Source organism: Aquarana catesbeiana, linkage group LG01 (assembly GCF_042186555.1).
Source record: "Aquarana catesbeiana isolate 2022-GZ linkage group LG01, ASM4218655v1, whole genome shotgun sequence".
NCBI lineage: Eukaryota > Metazoa > Chordata > Amphibia > Anura > Ranidae > Aquarana > Aquarana catesbeiana.
In genome coordinates, this window is record NC_133324.1 from 160,907,104 (window position 1) to 160,928,800 (window position 21,697).

The 21,697-nt window shown below is 41.4% G+C and overlaps 1 protein-coding gene across 3 annotated transcripts in view; it reads left to right on the forward strand.

Annotated features, from left to right (window-relative positions):
- The window catches only part of ADGRV1 (adhesion G protein-coupled receptor V1), a 774,317-nt gene that overhangs the window by 175,936 nt on the left and 576,684 nt on the right, over positions 1–21,697 (forward strand). For all 3 annotated transcript variants that reach the window (XM_073624499.1, XM_073624500.1, XM_073624501.1), the window contains 5 exons: positions 1,074–1,200; positions 5,662–5,879; positions 6,745–7,488; positions 14,386–14,759; positions 18,130–18,306. In XM_073624499.1, the coding sequence (XP_073480600.1) occupies positions 1,074–1,200; positions 5,662–5,879; positions 6,745–7,488; positions 14,386–14,759; positions 18,130–18,306 (1,640 nt within the window). The remainder of the gene's footprint in view (positions 1–1,073; positions 1,201–5,661; positions 5,880–6,744; positions 7,489–14,385; positions 14,760–18,129; positions 18,307–21,697) is intronic.

Below are 21,697 nucleotides of genomic sequence, written 5' to 3' on the forward strand. Positions count from 1 at the left end.
AGACCTTGGCTAGGATGGTCATCTGCTGAATATATGCATTACACAAACAGCTCAACTCTCCAAGAAGACACAGCAGTAGTTTGGCTTGTTAAAATGTAGTACATGAGATGTTCACCAGTCATTTGAAATATAAAGAGACAATAATCTTCTTAATCTTAGGCCCCATTAACACGGGCATCATTCGCTCAGTCACAAATTCCCTTTACATAATGTTTTTATCTGTTTACATCCATTTTCATCTGCTTCTGTTTTTTAAATGGAACAAAAATGCAGACTTGTTACATTTTAAAAAAACAGACCTGAACAGAAGTGGCTGAAAAACTGATGTAAACGCACAACATCCATTTACATCCGTTTGCCCATAGGAATGCATTGCTGTCTGTTTTTCATCTGTCAACAGACAGATTAAAAACGGACAGTAGGAACGCCCGTGTGAAAGGGGCCTTATGCTTGCTATGAAGGCTAGCAGCTTATTGAGGGAACAAGGTGAGGAAGAGAGTGACTAAACTCAGAAGCTCCAACATACAGTGAAACTTGAATATACCATTTACAGACATAAAATAAAAAGATGTAGTTACACGTAATTGACAATAGATGTCAGCATCAAGGTATAAAAACATACCTATAATACATAATCAAATCCAATGCAACAAAAAATACATTTTTGTTTTGGGGTTTGGATACACTTTAAGTGCAGTGAAGTTTAAGAGTTGTGGCACTTACTGCATGCTATTGTTGTTCAAATCAAAGCATTCAACTCTCTGTATTCTGATAAAGACCTCCACCATCCTATACCAATAAAAATTCTTGTTTCAAAATTCACACATAGGCAAATTAAGCTACTTGTAAAGGAGTAAAAATAATGCTTAGCACCAGTAGTCTAAAAATGAGGAGCTTACTTGGCACAGTCCTTCAGAAGCCAGGTCATTGTCATACTAGTGACTGCATTTTAGGAGAAGCTGAGGTCCTATTTGAACTGGATACATGTGAGAAACAATTTAATGTTTTTCTCTAAAAAATTAAAGTTAAATGAAAAGTGTCAAACATAGATAAAATATGTATTCGTTCATAAGGAGACACAGTGGTCAGTGGAAATGGAAATGCAACAGTGGTTATCAAAGCCAACGATGATCCTAATGGAATATTTCACATTGAACCTGTTGACAAGACTGTAGAAGAAGGCGCAACAAACCAATTCAAGTAAGTCTATTAAACTTTGATCAACAAGCATGTTAACCTACAAATATTTAAAAAGCCGTACAACTTATCATTAACAAAAAAAAAAAATAGAATAAAAATAAAGCAGACATAAAATTAATTTTATCAGTATGTGCTATATCATAGGTGAAATTGATTTTTTATTCATACCTATAGAGTAACTTTTGTTGAGAAAAAAAAACATTCTCCTCTGGGTGATCTATGTACATTTAACAAACTGTTGCAGATTCCTACCTTTGTTATACTGAAGAAATAGCTGTTTGTTTGTCTGTGTCCATGTGCAAAATGAATGGGAGTGGTTTCATAACTGTCAATCAGTTACTGCACTTGCAGGGCTCTAATGGGTAAAGTGGCAGGGTCTGCATCCCTTAAGACGTGATTTCCCCTTCGGAGTATCTCACCAAAAATGACAGTTTTGTTGCAGGGGATGCCCAAAATCTGACTTGTATCTTAGTGCAAACTTCTGGGAAAATCAGTAAGCCATTTACACAAGCAGGAAATGACATTTCTGGGGAGCGTTCTGTACACCATCTATGTACAGAACACCTCCAGGTTGCCAAATTGCATTGCATTTTACAGAAGATTAAAGCACTGCAGAGCCTCTGCTCCCCCAGCACGTGGCGCTCCCATATGCTCCAGTGGTGAACTGTCTCTCTACATCATCATGTAGGGTGCAAGGCTATAGACTCTGCATTGGTCTTGATGATGTCAGGATCTTAGACCACTGGAGCACGGGGAAAAAGACACTATAGGGACTGGTCTAGCAAAAGAATGGAGCAATGGCTAGGTAAATCATTTCTGTGTCCCCTTGACCTGCTGCAGCACTTAACCCTTGTAGTGCAGGCATAGCCCTCACTGCAAGGAATAATTTTAAGGTTTCCTCTTAAATTGAGTTTTAAGGAAAATATTTTAAAGTAATAGTCAAGCAAAGCCATTCTCAAGGCAGGTAACTTCTACTGTGGTGCCTTTTTGAATAATGGTGCTCTGGGAATCCTTTGCCTTTGAAAAACAGACATATTATTTATACTGTATATAGGAACACAAAACAGAGTGCACCGGATTGTGCAGATAAAAACAACATTTTAATAAATAAAAAATGGTAAACTAAAGTGGCATATTATCAGGATTACCCCTCCAGTGGTCACAGCAACAGATGCTGAAGACACTCTCACTAGGTAGCTGGCCAAAAAAGAGACGGTAGCAGGGATGGTAACCTCTAAAGCAGACTCAGTAGAAATGATGGAGAAGGAATATACAAGACTATCCCTAGAGTGGGAAGGGAAGATATGGATTTGTGAAGTACCTCCACTAACATGTTTTGAGAGACCCATGCCTCTTCATTAGAGTGGCAATTTATATACAGTGGGAATGGAAAGTATTCAGACCCTCTTAAATTTTTCACTCTTTGTTATATTGCACACAGCACCCCATATTGACAGAAAAACAGAATTGTTTACATTTTTGCAGGTTTATTAAAAAAGAACTGAAATATCACATGGTCCTAAGTATTCAGACCCTTTGCTCAGTATTTAGTAGAAACACCCTTTTGATCTAATACAGCCATGAGTCTTTTTGGGAAAGATGCAACAAGTTTTTCACACCTGCATTTGGGGATCTTCTGCCATTCCTCCTTGCAGATCCTCTGCAGTTCTGTCAGGTTGGATGGTAAACGTTGGTGGACAGCCATTTGTAGGTCTCTCCTAGATGCTCAATTGGGTTTAAGTCAGGGCTCTGGCTGGGCCATTCAAGAACAGTCAAGGAGTTGTTGTGAAGCCACTCCTTCGTTATTTTAGCTGTGTGCTTAGGGTCATTGTCTTGTTGGAAGGTAAACCTTTGGCCCAGTCTGAGGTCCTGAGCACTCTGGAGAAGGTTTTCGTCCAGGATATCCCTGTACTTGGCCGCATTAATCTTTCCCTCAATTGCAACCAGTCGTCCTGTCCCTGCAGCTGAAAAACACCCCCACAGCATGATGCTGCCACCACCATGCTTCACAGTTGGGGACTGTGTTGGACAGTTGATGAGCAGTACCTGGTTTTCTCCACACATACTGCTTAGAATTAAGGCCAAAAAGTTCTATTTTGGTCTCATCAGACCAAAGAATTTTATTTCTCACCATCTTGGAGTCCTTCAGGTGTTTTTTAGCAAACTCCATGCAGGCTTTCATGTGTCTTGCACTGAGGAGAGGCTTCCGTCGGGCCACTCTGCCATAAAGCCCCGACTGGTGGAGATCTGCAGTATGGTTGACTTTCTACAACTCTCTCCCATCTCCCAACTGCATCTCTTTAGGTCAGTCACAGTGATCTTTGGGTTGTTCTTTACCTCTCTCACCAAGGCTCTTCCCCCCCGATAGCTCAGTTTGGCCAGACGGCCAGCTCTAGGAAGGGTTCTGGTCGTCCCAAACATCTTCAATTAAAGGATTATAGAGGCCACTGTGCTCTTAGGAACCTTAAGTGCAACAGAAATTTTTCTGTAACCTTGGCCAGATCTGTGCTTTGCCACATTCTGTCTCTGAGCTCTTCGGGCAGTTCCTTTGACCTCATGATTCTCATTTGCTCTGACATGCACTAGACAGGTGTGTGGCTTTCCTAATCAAGTCCAATCAGTATAATCAAACACAGCTGGACTCAAATGAAGGTGTAGAACCATTTCAAGGATGATCAGAAGAAATGGACAGCACCTGAGTTAAATATATGAGTGTCACAGCAAAGGGTCTGAATACTTAAGACCATGTGATATGGAATGGCAGAGGATCCCCAAATGCAGGTGTGAAAAACTTGTTGCATCTTTCCCAAAAAGACTCATGGCTGTATTAGATCAAAAGGGTGCTTCTACTAAATACTGAGCAAAGGGTCTGAATACTTAGGACCATGTGATATTTCAGTTTTTCTTTTTTAATAAATCAGCAAAAATGTCAACAATTCTGTGTTTTTCTGTCAATATGGGGTGCTGTGTGTACATTAATGAGGGGAAAAAAATGAACTTAAATGATTTTAGCAAATGGCTGCAATATAACAAAGAGTGAAAAATTTAACCATTAACGCTACCATTTGCTCCACCCAACCCCTACCCTGCCACGCCCCTAATCCCACCCCTAAACACGCCCTCGTAAATTATCTCATGAAAAGACACAGTTAAATATTTTATGCAGATTTAAGTTACAAAAATAAATGTTAACAACAACTTTAACAATATTAACATAAAGCATATTTAATTGAGCTGACTGTGATAAATAAAATAAGGATAAAATAAGATTGGCTACTATAGGCACTGTACACATCATTACCGCCTTGTAAATATTTTAGTGCCATATTAAACATAGCATTAAAAAATGAAAACCAATGAATGACACATTCACTTATCTAGGATGCGGGGAGACTTACAGCTGAACACAGCACTGGACATGGAAGCGGGAGCTGCCAAAGTGAACTTTTCCTGTTAACAAGCTGGTGATTGGTTGCTAGGCGGTCCGAGCAACCTCAGCTTATTTACACTCACCTAATGTGAGCAGGCGAGTTGAAATTTTGAGGGTTTTGTATATATATATATATATATATATATATATATATATATATATATATATATATGTATATATATATAAACAGCCCTCAAAAAATCCACTCGCCTGCTCGCAAAGTGTGGCTTTTGAGGGCTGGGGAGGAAGGGCTGCCTGGGAGCAGGGGGCGAGCCGGCAGCCTGTGTGGAATGGGAGTCCTTCTCCCAGCGATCACGGAGGGGAAGAGAGAAAGAGCCGCCCAGGTGTTCAGAGCGCAGTATGGGGAACACAGCGATAACAGCTTTCATTTTAATAGCCGTGTTCCCCGCCGCTCGCTGTCAGATACAGCCCCTCCTCCTGGTACCGGGATTTTGATAGACAGATCACCCAGCCAATCCCAGTGACGGGTGATCTGTCAATCAAAGTTTCCCGACCAGGGGGCAGGGCTGTATATGACACTGCGCGACGGGAACACAGCAATTGAAATGAAAGCTGTTATCGCTGTGTTCCCCACGCTGCGCTCTGAACACCTGTGCGGCTCTCCTGTTCCTCTCCTCCCCTGCACAGGTAGGTTGCATGGTGGACACAAGACTGCATTGATGGGCACAAGGCTGCATGGTGGGCACAAGGCTGCATGTTGGCCACAAAGCTGCATTGGTGGGCACAAGGCTGCATGGTGGGAACTGGGCACAAGGCTGCATGGTGGACACAAAACTGAATTGGTGGGCACAAGGCTGCAATTAGGGGCGGGGTGGGCTGTGTGGGGCAACTGGTGGCAAGTAGCCCTTGAGGCCTGGCTAGTAGCTCAGGACTTGAGATTTTATATATATGTACACATCAAAATTGACACAAAATAATTTTTCTTTAGAGTGGTAAGAGTTGTAATATCTTGTTTGAACTTTGTTTTTAATGTCTTTTGTTATATTGTATTTACCATGTCATGTTTGCAGGGTGTTGAGAAAACGAGGCCATTTTGGCAGTGTGCTTCTACAATGGCAGATTATTGCGAATGGTTCCATCTTACAACCAGGCCAAGAATTTTATGAGTCATGGGGCTCTCTGTTGTTTAACGATAGAGAAGAGTTCAAATATATAACACTCTATGCTGTTCCTGATCAAATTCCAGAGTTCAATGAGTTTTACATTTTAAAGTTGGTAAATATTTCAGGTACGTATGTTAATACTCTAAACAGTATAAATATTAACAATATTTAAAACAAACTTATTAGTAAAAAACAATTAGTAAGCTGGTATTTACAATAAATAAAAGGCATCTCTAGGTGACTTCACAGCCCCCTGATTTCTTTTAGGGTTCTCTATAATGCAAATACCGATCAAACTATGGTCTTCCCCCCTACACTTAACTGTTGGTCCATTCTTGTGATGAGTGACCTCACTGACCTGAAGTAGGATGCTAAAGGTGGGAGGGGGAAGCACACTGTAAGGACATACGAAACGACCAGAAATGTGTTTATGCATGTGGCACCAAATACAAGTTTAACTTTATCAAACAGCATTTTAATAAAAATTAGAATAAAATATTTTAACTATATTTTAGAAGACAGTATGCATATAGCTGTGTTTTCAACCAGATGCACTGAAGATGGGAGAAGAGTGAACTAGACAGGTGATAGTTAATACTGGCTTATAGGAAAAACAGTAATGGGATAGGTTTTTCTAACTTGCAAATAGTTTTTGCTCCTTCCAAATCATGTGGCAATGACAGCATCTGCTGACACTGGATATTTCTCTTCCTGTGCCAAGATTATTGACATGAACCTCTATGTTTTTCCAAACTAAAAGTTCTTGTTTGTAGCAGCACCATATGGCAAAAGTGCCCAATGGTGGGTGGGATCACACATGCACATCTGACCAGCCTCAGAAATCTGTGAATACCCTTAAGTTTAGAAATCAGACCTGGAAATTATGGAAAATTGTCTATGTGAAGAATTTTTACATTTTAATGCATTAATTGACGCAGTGCATGATTATTATTCCTGTCTTCTCACGTGAGTAAATTTGTTCTTTAACAGGAGGCTTTCCAGGTCTTGGGGGACAGCTGGCGGAAACAAACCTCAATGTTACGGTTATGATCCCTTTCAATGATGACCCATTTGGAGTGTTTGTGATTGGCTCTGAAAGTCAGGATCGGGAAGTAGCTGAAGATGTACTGTCAGTAGATGACATGCGATATGTAACCAACCTTTCAGTCTGGAGACACCAGGGCACTTTTGGAGATGTTCGAGTTGGCTGGGAAATTCTTTCTGAATCCTTTAAGACTGGTCTACCTCCAATGTTGGACCTCATACTTCTGGCTTCATTCCCACCTTCAGTACCCCTGCAGGCTCATATGCGACGACACCAGAGTGGAACAGATGCATTGTTTTTCAGTGGTGATGAAGGTGATTTTGGTGTTGTTGCTCCTCGGTATTTTGATAATATCAATAACACATTGACAAACTTTACTTTCTCTGCATGGACCATACCACTCGAGAACACCAATGGATTTATTTTATCAAAGGACAATGATAATGGCACAATGTATTTTGGTGTCAAAGTGGAGACGAACAACTCCTATATTATGGTCTTTCTCAATTATGTAACATTTGGATCTAACACTACTTATTTTGCTAAAGCTGGAGTTCCAAAATTTATGGAGCAAAATGTCTGGATACATCTTCTGATAACATTGGATGATGGATTTATTGAGTTTTATATCGATGGAATTCCTCTGCCCGGGGGAGTAAAGAGCCTAAAAGGAGAGGGAATAATAAATGGTGAGTCAAGTTGATGTTCTTTTTAACAATTGAAATGAGATGGCCTTGTGACTAAGTTCACATTTTAACAACATATTTACAGCCCTTTTAATTAAAGGTTTGAGCATTTTCTAGCATCTTTTCATGTGCAGTTTTTTTATTGAACCAGATTTACTGAAAGTGTCTTGCTCTGCAGATGTAAGATGCAATATTTTTGTGTGTGCAAAGCGAATGTGCAAAAGTGTGCACTTTGGATTTTGCATGTACCGAGTGAACATGTTTTCTATTATAATAATTTAGCATTAAAATGTGTCTGTGTTCTTGTAATTATTTGTAATTTACTTATCGTGAGTGTGTGTGTGTGTGTGTGTGTGTGTGTGTGGTTATATATGATGTAGTTCAAGCTTTATCAGATATATGGGCCATGTGCTATACAGCACTGACTTATGCTTATTATTTTGTGCATGAAACATTTAAAGCTTCAGAGATAAAAAAAAGTATTACTATCTTCAGTTTTTTCATTATAATTATTATTCTAAATAATAATATTCTATTTTGTAGTGTGTTTTATTTGGTTAGCTGTGCAGGATACCATGGCTCCTGACAACTCTAGCTGAATTGATAAAAGGCCAGCAGTGACCCTACAGAAACACCTACATCTCTTTTATTCTTTTATTTTGGTGCGCTTTCTGCGAAAGGTGTGTTAGTAACAGCAACTTTTTCATGTCACATGACACAAAGGGAAGCGCCCTAGGCCAGCATGGTCATTGCTGTGGCCAATCAAGGACCTGCTTACTTGCTTGTAATTCTATCCTAGAGTGACAACCATGGCTCTCTCTTAGATACAAGGGAATGGTTAAAGGTAGCCACCCAGGGACAAGAAATGTGTTATTCACAGAATTACCAGGTAAAAATAAAGGAAAAAAACACCCACTAAAGGAAAATAATTTAGCCACCACATCTAAGGACTCATAAACAATTTTTTGCTCACATAGATCACAGAGTAATTAAAAAGGCTTGCATGAATTTGACTTCTGGCTGAACATGTTGCTTATTCATAGAGGCAGAGTGCATGTTGAAGTGTCAGCTTGTAAAGTGAGTTTGAAAAGTAGCCACCCTCTCATATGCATCAAGTTGATAAAATCTTTGTCTCTCTTTTGGTTGATATATTAAATGCATGTTTATTGCTGTCAGTTCAGATTACCATGAAGAAAAGACCAGCATGCTTTGAAAGCTTACACTACATTTTGTTTAGTTATCCAATAAATTATATTACTCAGAATCCAAACGTCTACCTTATTTCTTGGTCCTAAGTGTAAATCTGAGTATTCTGGGAATGCAAGGATAACAGATCACTGTAAGTTAGAGTGCATTATGCATGATGTCCTGTGATACACCTGCATAGCACCTGATGAATCTTTCATGAATGTATTGGATGATCACCAACATGATCTCCTGTTCTTAGAACACATCATGGCCATCTCTGACTGTTTAATAATAGTCTGCTCTTTCTGCATAAGCAAAGACTTGTTTTGTTCCATAGCTGTGGGATTAGCTTTTCAGGGAAACAATTTTTAAGTCATGTACAGCATGCTAGTTCCAGGTTATTCTGCACTTTGGAAAAAATGAATTTCACCATGAGTTGTAGTATTTTTTCATGCAGCTGCATGCATTAAGGTTAATATAGAAGCATGCATAATGTGTTTTGCATACAGACTATACATCTGCTGGAAATTAGGAACTTTGGTTCTTGTGTTTCAGCTCCCACAGGAAATGTAATGTTTTGCAACTGTGCTGACATTTAAAGAGTTAACTGGCAGTCTGACAAATGTATCTAAACCCAAGATAATATTTGTGTGCTTGCAAAAAAACCTGTAAACCTTAGTGACAAAAAACTAAGTAAAAAAAATACAATAAAAACTCAATTGAATCAAATGGACTGCAGCATCTAAATCACCAATCCAAGTAGGATGTGTAACAAGCTCCAAACAAACAATAATTAAAAGTGTGCTAAATTGAGTTAATAAATTACATAAGACTTCCTTTTTTCCCAACAAATAAAGCTTTCTTTTGGGGGTATTTGATCATCTCTGCGTTTTTTATTTTTTGCGCTATAAACAAAAAAAGAGTGATAATTTTGAAAAAAAAACACAATATTTTTTGCTATAATAAATATCCCCAATTTTTTTTAAAAAAAGCTTATTTTTTTTCTCAGTTTAGGCCGATATGTATTCTCACATTGGACACTTTTGACACATTTTTGGGACGAGTGACAATTATGCAGCGATCAGTGCTATAAAAATGCACTAATTACTGTATAAATGTCACTGGCAGGGAAGGGGTTAACACTGGGGGGCGATCAAGGGGTTAACTGTGTTCCCTAACTGTGTGTTCTAACTGTAGGGGGAGGGGACTGACTATAGGAGATGACAGATCGTGGTTCCTAGCTATTAGGAACTCGCAATCTGCATCTCCTCTCCTCACAGAACAGGGATTTGTGTGTTTACACACATAAGCCCCTGTTCTGCCTCTCATGCCCGCGATCACTCATGGCCGTCGGTCATCGCGACTGCTGGTCACGAGCATTGGCACCCCTGCAGTGCAGCGGGCGCTATCCCGCTTAAAGGAGCCGACGTACAGCTTGTGCCGACCTGCCGCAATATAATGACGGCGGCTAGTCGGCAAGTGGTTAATAAAATATCACTTACAATATTACACAGCATGTGTTACAAACAACCAGCAGGTCCAAGCAGTTAGGCCAACTTGAGGAATAACGTCATGTGTGAGGCCCCTCCCCTCCCCTCCTGAGGCCCCTCTCCTTGGTTTAACATATAGGATCACATTGTGGATTTTATTTTGTTCACGTGGGTTTTAGTTGTTTAATACTTAGAATCTCATTGTGGTCCCTTTTTGATGAATGTTATGTGTTACTGAAGCGCCTGCACTTTATTATTAATTTGATTCAAGTGTGTTGTATACACTTAAAGGGACAGCTACACTATATGTTTTATCATTTCTTAGAGCTGGGCGCCTTTTTTTAGTTTTTTTGTATTTTTAAAGTGTGATGAAGAAGGGGATAAGATAGGATAAGATAAATACTTTATTGTCATTGCAACGCAAATTACAATGAAATTCTATAAAAGCGCCACACATATGTAAACATGTAACATCCTTAACATACACACATGTAGACAATTTTAACCCCATATAAAAAACCTAAAAGGAACCCCTGCTGCAGCAGCAAGCAAAGTCACCTACAGTAAAATACTATTTTTCCAAATTACCATTTAGGGCCTTGATAGCTCTTGTAAAGAAACTTTCCTTGAATCGGTTTGTCCCAGGGTGGGACAGGTCACTTACTATTATGCCTGCCCTAATGACACAACGGGACTTAAACATTTTGAAGCTAATCTGCATCCCACAACCCTCTGTGCAGCATTTATTATTTTCTGAAGGGAAGCTTTTTCTGCTAATGTGCAGTTGGGATACCAGGCTAAAATGCAAAATGTCAGCACGCTTTCAATGGAGGAGTAATAGAAGGACTCCAACATGTGTTTCCCTAGGCTGTTTTACCTAAGAAGTCTTAGGAAATATAAATGTTGCTGACACTTCTTGGTAACAGCTATCACAATCAATGACCAGGATACATTTTCTGAAATATTAATACCTAAATACTTAAACAGGAACCTGCTCCACCAATTCTCCTCTGAAGTAGAGTGGAACCATGTCAGTCTTACCCTTCCTAAAATCAATTATTAATTCCTTGGTCTTCCCGGGGTGTTTTTCCACTCTACTAGATTAGCTACCTCTTCCCTGTAATGCTTCTCATCCCCTCTTGTGATGCAACCTACTATGGTGGTCTAAACAAATAAATAAATGGTATAAGATGGTATAACTAAATTACATAAAAATGTTAAAAAAGTGGAATATGTTAACATGTCTAAACATACAGCCAAAATATATAACGTATTTATCGGCGTATAACACGCACAGGCATATAACACGCACCCCAATTTTAGGAAGGAAGTTTAAGGAAAAAAACTTACATTACAATAAAGAAGTTTATAGCAAAATTAGGGTCACAGCTCATCAATGCACCCTGCTCAGTGCCCTTCTGTAGCCTCTAAAGTAAATTGCCCATCAAGGCACCCTGCTCAGTGCCCATCTGCAGCCATTAAATTGCCCAACAATGCACCCTGCTTAGTGCCCATCTGCAGAAATTAAATTACCCAACAAAGCACCCTGCTCAGTGCCCATCTGCAGCTATTAAATTGCCCAACAATGCAGCCTGTTCAGTGCCCATCTGCAGCCTATAAATTGGCCAACAATGCAGCCTGTTCAGTGCCCATCTACAGCCTATAAATTGACCAAAAATGCAGCCTGTTCAGTGTCCATCTGCCGCCTCACCTTTCCCATCATTACAGACTCGCCAGTATTGGATTATCCCCACTGTCTGTGAGGGAAGAGGAGGAGCAAGCGCCACTGAATTACACAGAGCCACAATCTCCTGTGTACCCAGCGCTCCGTAACTCACAGCCACGCCCCCTGGCCCTGCTCATATGATAGACAAAACAGTGACCAATGCGGGGCCAGGAGGCTGTGCATGATGCGGCTCTATGTAATTTAGTGGCGCTCGCTCCTCTTCCCTCAGAGACAGCAGGGATCAGCGTATAACACGCACCCACGATTTTCCCCTGATATTAAGGGGAAAAAAGTGTGTGTTATACGCTGATAAATACGGTAGTTAGAAATGCAACTGTAAAAATGAATTCTAAAGCATAAAATGTGTATTAGTTAGTATTAAAGACAATACTTTTTTTCTTAGAGAATAGGTGCAGGAACGCACCCTCCCCAGCCAACTCCCAATCCCCAGCCTCAATGTTCTTCACAGAGAGACATAAAGCAGTGCCAAATAATGTGCGCATTATTGCTCTCAGTATTGCATAACACACAGGGCCCGGGAGTTCATAGAGTGCAGCACTGAGGTGTTCGTAACACACAGGGCACAGAAAAATATCAGCACAATGAAAAGTACTTTCCTCTGCACACCTCTTTTGTTACCGCTGTGCCATTTATCCACAGCTGTGCTCTGTACCCCTTGTCCACAGCTCATTTTTTCTCTCCCCCATCCACAGCTCACCTCTTCTCCCCCAGTCCACATCTCCAATCTTGTCCTCCAGTCCGCAGATCCCCTCTTTTCTCCCAGTCTACAGGTCCCCTTCGCTCTGCACATTCACAACTCTCCTCTTCTCCCTCAGTCAACAGCTCCCATTTTCTCCAGTCCACAGCTCCCCTCTTATCTCACAGTCCACAGCACCCCAATCCTCTCCAAGTCCACAGCTCCCCTCTTCTCCCCAAGTCCACAGCTCCCCTCTTCTTCCCCAATCCACAGCTCCCCTCTTCTTCCCCAATCCACAGTTCCCCTCTTCTCCCCAAGTCCACAGCTCCCCTCTTCTTCCCCAATCCACAGTTCCCCTCTTCTCCCCAAGTCCACAGCTCCCCTCTTCTTCCCCAATCCACAGTTCCCCTCTTCTCCCCAAGTCCACAGCTCCCCTCTTCTTCCCCAATCCACAGTTCCCCTCTTCTCCCCAAGTCCACAGCTCCCCTCTTCTTCCCCAATCCACAGTTCTCCTCTTCGCCAAATCAGAGCTCAACTCTCCACCCCTGTCCACAATTTAACTCTCCCCCTGAACCAGAGCTTACATCCCCAGCTATGGATGGGGGTAAGCTTACACAATCTGCACCCCCCTACACAGCTCTCGCCTCTTTTCACAGATCCCCTCAACCCCCCCCACAACTGATATGTCTGCACTACACCTCCAACCTCTCCACAGTTGCATCTCTGCATAAGCACCCCCCCCCCCTTCTCTTCACAGCTCTCTCTAAACTGTTTACAACAGCTTTACAGCAGGGCAACCAGCAGGTGAGTGGGTTTTTATTCTTTCAAGACCATACAGTTTCCACCTACAAGACCTGTAGCACACATCCAGATCACTTCACTCGGTTCTGTGCTGCTAAGGTCCGACAGGCGAGGGTTAGGGCAGCCAGCTCCCAATGCACCACATAAACGAAAAAAAAAAATGTGGGCAGTTGTTGCACCGGGACCTTGGGCACCAACCAGCAAATGCCCATCCCTGCACATGCCCTGGGTGCCTGGTGATAAAATACAGAAGGCAATAGAGGAAGTGAGTAGTGCAAAAACTTCCTTTACTGCCTTCTGTGTTTAGTGACAGGTTGGAGAGGACAGGGGTGCTGGAGGTGGCGGAACGAAGTGGCAAATTCCCGCTGAAAAAAAGCCCTGATTAAAGTTATATTAATATTTATATATCTTTTATGTGGGCAGTCACAAAGCCATGGCTGCAAGCTCTACAGCACAGAAAAGAGTAGGGGCTGGTCAGAAGAGTCATGGCTTGTGCGACTCCCCATGGCCTGCACAGCATGCATCTGGCAGGTACATACATGGGAGTATATAGTTTACTTTGGGGGGAGAGGGAGGTATGCCTCTTTAATGATTTTATATGAACTGAAAACTGTATTTAATACCATCCCACTCTGAGCATTCAACTATAAACCTTCTCCTGTAATTTATATTCTGTATGCCAAAATGTTCTATACATTTATTTCATATTAGGTTTTAGAAATGGAGATATTACAGAACGTTGTGGTCATAGAAAGGGAGTTATAGGACTGGCCTAGAATTGTTTAATGGAAATCCGGCCTTGATTATAGGCATGACAGCTGTTAAGAAAAGAGCTTCATTCAATGTTCGCACATTTGTATTCTGATTGTTTAGTTAGTGCAGCTGAAAGTAGATAGATAGCATCTTAAACATACTTGTTTGTGGTTGCTGTTATGGCTTATGATTTGAAAAGCTGTAATAGAAATGTATGTTTATGTTATGTTTGTCCTCCCCATCAGGTCCAGGGATTGTACGTATTGGTGCAGGAGTGAATGGAAGCAGCAGATACACTGGCCTACTGCAAGATGTCCGCCTATATGAACAAAGGTTATCTCGAGCAGAGATCAGTGAACTACATGCCACCCCAGCCAAGAGTGACCTGCATCCTATATCCGGCTATTTGGAATATAGACAAGGAGAAATACACAAGTCATTTGTTGTAGCTGCACGGAATGACACTGTGGAAGAGGGAGAGGAGCTATATATACTAAAACTAGTATCTGTGTATGGGGGAGCCAGGATTCCAGAGGAGAACACAACAGCAACCATTAGAATACAGAAGAGTGATAATGCCAATGGTTTGTTTGGTTTTACGGGACCATGTATTCCTCAGGTAGGAAAGAAAGCTGATTTGTGCCTTACAGGGTGATATGCATACGTATCTTACCAAGGATTGAGGATGTCAAAGTTCAACTCCAGGCAACTGGCTTCTTGTGCTGCCCTTCCCTTTTTTAGGTTTTAGGGCCCATTCACATCATCACACGCAATAGCATATGGTAACTCAGGAAGCACAGTGTATTTGGCTATGGTGACATTGATTTTGAATGGCAGACAAATGCATCTACGAAACACACACTGCAAGAATTTCTTTTTCCCATCCTTATGGTCCATCCAAAATGAATGGGACTGCACACTGTCTATTATAGCACACGCCATACTTCTGCATGGAATGGATGTGGACCCGTGGTCTCAGTACTCCATTGTAGGGATTGCAGGTAGCTAAATACAAGATACAGTAGTTACAATACAGAAGTTACAGTAGTTGCATTTTAAAAAACATTTAGTGATTTTAATGAATAATTAATATGCATTTTTTACATCCACCTGGAGTTGTCTGATTGCATCCAGAGCATTAATCATTTTAGTATCATTAGCTTTTATGGTACAGTTGATAAAGAAATAAATAAATATATAAAGAGAGAGAGAGAGAGAGAGAGAGAGAGAGAGAGAGAGAGAGAGGAGAGAGAGAGAGAGAGAGAGAGAGAGAGAGAGAGAGAGAGAGAGAGAGAGAGAGAGAGAGAGAGAGAGAGAGAGAGAGAGAGAGAGAGAGAGAGAGAGAGAGAGAGAGAGAGAGAGAGAGAGAGAGAGAGAGAGAGAGAGAGAGAGAGAGAGAGAGAGAGAGAGAGAGAGAGAGAGAGAGAGAGAGAGAGAGAGAGAGAGAGAGAGAACACCTTGCTAGTACCAGGTTGGGCCCCCTTTTGCCTTCAGAACTGCCTTAAAGGGGTTGTAAAGGTAAGTGTTAAGGTGAAAAAACACCTGTCAGTGACCGGCCCCCAGCCCCCCCGTTTTACTTACCTGAACCCTCGAACTTGTCCCACAGGGACGAGCTTTCTCTCTGCAGGGTTCTCTGCTAGGGGAGACAGCCGCCGAGGGACCCCAGAAGACCAGGATCGAGGCCACTGTGTGCAAAACGAGCTGCACAGTGGAGGTAAGTATGACATGTATGTTATTTAAAAAAAAAAAAATTACCTTTAGTGTCACTTTAATTCTTCGTGGCATATATTCAACAAGGTGTTGGAAACGTTCATCAGAGATTTTGGTACATATTGACATGTTAGCATCACGCAGTTGCTGCAGATTTGTCAGTTGTACATCCAAGATGCAAATCTCCCGGTACTCTATTGGATTGAGATTTGGTGACTGTGGAGGCCATTGCAGTGATCTCATTGCCTTGTTCAGGAGACCAGTGGTGAGATGATTTGAGGTTTGTGACATGGAGCATTATCCTGCTGGAAGGAGCCATCAGAAGATGGGTACACTGTAGTCATAAAGGGATGGACATGGTCAGCAACAATACTCAGGTAGGTCGTGGCATTTCAAATATGCTCAATTGGTACTAAAGGGCCCAGAGTATTCCAAGAAAATATTGCCCACACCATTTCACCGCCACTATCAGCCTGGACCGTTGATACAAGGCAGGATGGATCCATGCTTTGATGTTGTTTACACCAAATTCTGACCCTACCATCTGAATGTCGCAGCTGAAATCGAGACTCATCAGACCAGGCAACGTTTTTCCAATCTTCTATTGTCTAATTTTGGTGAGCCTGTGTGAATTATAGCCTCAGTTTCCTGTTCTTAGCTGACAGGAGTGGCAGCTGGTGTGGTCTTCTGCTGCTGTAGCCCATCTGCTTCAAGGTTTGATGTGTTGTGCATTCAGAGATGGTAATCTGCATACCTTGGTTGTAACTACTGGTTATTTGAGTTACCGTTGCCTTTCTATTATCTCATACCAGTCTGCCCACTCTCCACTGACCTCTGACATCAACAAGGCACACAACTGCCGCTCACTGGATATTTTCTCTTTTTCGGACCATTCTCTGTAAACCCTAGAGATGGTTGTGCATGAAAATCCCAGTAGATCAGCAGAAATACTAAGACCAGCCCATCTGGTACCAACAACCATGCCACGTTCAAAGTCACCTAAATCCCCTTTCTTCCCCATCCTGATGCTCGGTTTGAACTTCAGCAAGTCATCTTCACCACATCTAGATGACTAAATGCATTGAGTTGCTGCCATGTGATTGGCTAATTGGCAATTTGTGTTACCAAGCAATTGAACAGGTGTACCTAATAAAGCAGGTGAGTGTATAAATATATATATATATATATATATATATATATATATATATATATATATATATATATATATATATATATATATATATATATACAGTTTATATATCAACAGTGCCCAACTGGTGGCTTTCCAGCACATCAGCACATGTGGGTATCATGTCTTTTGGAACTTCTGTACAACCTCTTAAGATGTGTACAATGTACTGTATGACTGCTTGTCTTAGCTATACCTCTACTGCTTTATACACAGCCAGGCTGTGACTGTTTTGCAACTGTTTATTGAGAATATCAACAGAGGGATTTTGGGTGATGTTTTTTCTTGCTTACCATTGCTTTTCACAGCTTGTGATATATGAATCCATAACACAGTATGATAATGTAGTCATAGATGTGCGCACAGGGTGTGCCAGATGTGCTTGGGCACACCCTAATCACCCTGTGCTGCGCAGATTTCCGCTGCTGCTTGGCTGCAGAGAAAGGGTCTGAGGAATCTCTGTCCTCAGTCCCTTTCTTTGTCTCAAAACTAAGACATCGGGGGTCTGTTTAGATCCCTGATATTTCACCAAAGCCCCCCAATGGGTCTCCTAAAAAACTGTAAAAAAAAAAAAAAAATAATAAAAAGTTATTGTAAAAATTTAAAAAATTTAAGGACACGGGGGCAGGGGTGAGTCCTGCTGTCTGTGTCAATGGACACACTTTTGTTGCCAGCGGTTTAGACATTAATGGCTGTGTGTTGAGTTATTTTGAGGGGACAGCAAATTTACACTGTTATACAAGCTGTACACTCACTACTTTACATTGTAGCAAAGTGTCATTTCTTCAGTGTTGTCACATGAAAAGATATAATAAAATATTTGCAAAAATGTGAGCTGTGTACTCACTTTTGTGAGATACTGTATATATTACTGTATATATATATATATATATATATATATATATATATATATATATATACATACATACATACACACACGTGTGTGTTTGAGCTTTGGGGTGCACACCCTAATGCAATAAGCTGCACACACTTATGAATGTAGTAACATGAAAAAACAAATGTCTACAGATGTATTCTCTGATACTATAATGGTGTTAAATGAGATGATGTCTGAACATATTCTTTTCAGTCAACAGAGGAAGATTCTACAATCTCCTGTGTTGTGGAGCGTACCAGAGGAGCACTGGATACTGTGTATCTCTTCTACACCATCATTCAGAGCGACCCTGGTGTCACTAATGACTCAGTGGCAGATTTCACTAACAGAAGTGGAAATATTACATTTCTTCCCTCCCAGAGATCAAAGGTGAGTGAATGACTAATTGTAATGTTTTTTCATTTTGGATGTAGTAAGGGAAGGTTATAATCCCTGTCAGTTATTTTTTGCCATCTGTGTCACATTAGGGAGTTTTGCCTTTATATCCCGCCCCACAGCAAAAACAGGAAGTGAGAGGAAATCCCTCCAAAGTGAGAGGATCACTTGTTGTCGCCAGGGTCACCAGAACTAGTGTCCCCTCCATTCCCGTTGTGATGACAATCCAAAATTTATGATTTTCTTTCACTTCCACTCTGATGATAAATGGGAAAAATTAAAGAAGGTGAATCTCCCTAATGGGAACTCAGCAATAAAAACCTGACAGGTGTTCCAATACCTTTTCACTGTGTCCAAAACGAAAAAAAATAGTTTTGCCGTTAGTTATACTTTAAGAACTTCTTTATATCCATGGTTGTAATTCATAACTAGCTTATACATTTCTGGATGCATAAAATACGAGAAGAATACATGTAGAATACATGTTTATAGCACCACTGAATTTCTTTATTAGTGTAGTGCCCCCTGACCCCTAGGAGCAGGTGGAGTACACCCAGAGACAAGGATGGCTGACATTACACCTCAGAGCTGGATCCATGGTGATTATTGAGGGTTTGGAAAGAGTTGGGTGCCAGTCACTTTCTTGAATAGAGAATAGATTTACGAGGTGTGTCTAAAAAGTTTGGTGAAGAGTCCAATATCTCAACGGTAACATGGTCTAGCTGACCTCACATGCACATGGCTATCCAGAGACACGTCGAGAAGCACCACCTAGCGTGGAGTACTCCTGACCATCGGGGTAAACCGATGCGGGCAGTTGGAACATAGCCAGTGTGAGAGGTAGGGTCACAGTGCAATGGAGCAACGAGTGAACATCAAGTTCTGCTACAAATTTGGGAAAGCGGGGATGGAGACATATGAGATGTTGGTGCAAGTGTACGGGACATAAGCCGTGAGCAGAAAATGTGTTTATGACTGGTTCAAACGATTTTGCCTGGCAAGGAAATGACTGAGGATGAGCCACGTTCAGGTCAGCTGTCGACGAGCAGAACGAGTGCTAGCACCGAATCAGCAACTGACTCTATGATTGATGGCGGAGGAATTGGCCATTAGGAAGGACACAGTCATCCTTGAAGATTTGGGTAAGCGGAAGTTCTGTTTCCAGTTTGTGCCGCACAAGCTTGACAGATGAACAGAAAGCAAAACGGATTGAAACCTCTGGAGATTTCATTACCATGTGTGACCAAGATCCATCCTTTCTGCAAACTATCATCACAGGGTATGAGATCTTGTGCTACCAGTTAGATCTGGAATCCAACCGACGATCGATAGAATGGTGTTCATCGTCTTCCCCGTGACACTACTGACTTCTTTCTGTTTCCCCGCCATGGAAGAGCATCATGGAAGGCGCACGTTTTGCGGATGTGGCGCCAATCCAAGAATGTGTGACACCGGTTCAGTGATCAATTCCTAAAGAGGCCTTTGCTGGCAGTGTCCAGAAGCTTTATGAACGCTGCCAAAAGTGTGTTGTGAAGTGCCGTAACGCAAAAAATGGGATAGTCATTAAGGAGGCAAATCCTTCCGGTCCTTAAGTGGTTAATCAGAATATGAATTGCAATTAATATTTATCACCTGTACATAACAATTCCCATAAAGTTTAAATACATACGTAAATCAAATAAACGTTGTGACAAAATCCATAAATCCTTTATTCGTCCATAACGTGCCCACATCCAATGTAGTGATTCAAAGTGACTGACAATCAAAAGCAGTCCAAATAGATATATGGATTCTGCCATAAGTATACAAATAGTTCTCTATGACCAAGGACATCCACTCCTCTACTACTAAAAGCGCTGAAGTGATCCTTGGTGTTAAGAAAAATCCACCACCAGCCACCAATGAGTGAATTGGCCGCTCACCTTTAAGATATGACCATAAGGTCACAAAGCGCCAGGTTTTTTATTTCCAACTGGCTTGATGTGTTCCACTAGGGATCTCTCTGCCTATTTAGCCTGGATCCACTCACTTCCAGTTTACTCAAATATATAGAAGAAAGAGCTCATAGTGCAGTATTGCTAAAGTATGAAGCCTTTTTACTCAGATAAAACTGTGCACTCATAATAAAACAGCATGTAAAGCAAGATAGATCTTGGCTGAATGCCTCATTACCGACTTTGGGTATTGGAGACACCTGAAGTGATGTCACAGGCCCTGCCCGATGCGTTGCGTCACTTGTCACGTGACTTCCTCAAGGTAGCTGGTAGCTGGAAGCATTCAGCTGAGATCTCTCTTGTTTTACATGCTGTTTTATTGTGAGTGTATCATTTTATTTGATTAAAAAGGCTTCATACTTTATCAATATTGCACTATGAACACTTTCTTCTATATATTTTAGTAAACTGTAAGTGAGTGGATCTAGGCTAACTCGGCAGAGGGATCCCTAATGGAACACATCGAGCCAGTTGGAAATAAAAAAAACTGGGGACATTTAAAAAAGGCGCTGTCTGACCCTATGGTCATATCTTAAAGGTGAGCGGCCAATTCACTCATCGCACAAAGGATCACTTCAGCACTTTTAGTAGTAGAGGAGTGGATGTTATTGGTCATAGATAACTATTTGTATACTTACAGCAGATTCTTTATTCCTATTTGGACTGCTTTTGATTGTGACTTTGAATCACTACATTGGATGTGGGCACGTTATGGACGAATGGAGGATTTATGGATTTCGTCACACCGTTTATTTGATTTATGTATTTAAGCTTTATAAGAATTGTTTTGTACAGGTGATAAAAATTAATTGCAACATTTTGAACAAGCTCACCATTTATATATACCGTATTTATCGGCATATAACACACACCTTTTTCCCCTTAAAATCAGGGGAAAATCGTGGGTGTGCGTTGTACACCGATCCCTGCTGTCTCCGAGGGAAGAGGAGGAGCGAGTGCCGCTGAATTACATAGAGCCATGATCTCCTGTGTACCCGGCGCTCCGTCACTCACAGCCACGCCTCCTGACCCCGCATTGTGCCACTGTTCTGCCTATCATATGAGCAGGGCCAGTAGGTGTGGCTGTGAGTGACGGGTGCACAGTTGATCGTGGCTCTATGTAATTCAGCGGCACTCACTCCTCCTCTTCCCTCCAAGACAGCAGGAATAATCCAACACTGGCAGAGCTGCAATGATGGGAAAGGTGAGGCTGCAGATGGGCACTGAACAGGCTGCATTGTTGGTCAATTTATAGGTTGCAGATGGGCACTGAACAGGCTGCATTGATGAGCTGTGACCCTAATTTTGCTTTGAAGTTCTTTATTTAAAAATGTAAGTTTTTTTCCTTAAACTTCCCGCCTAAAATTGGGGTGCGTGTTATATGCCTGTGC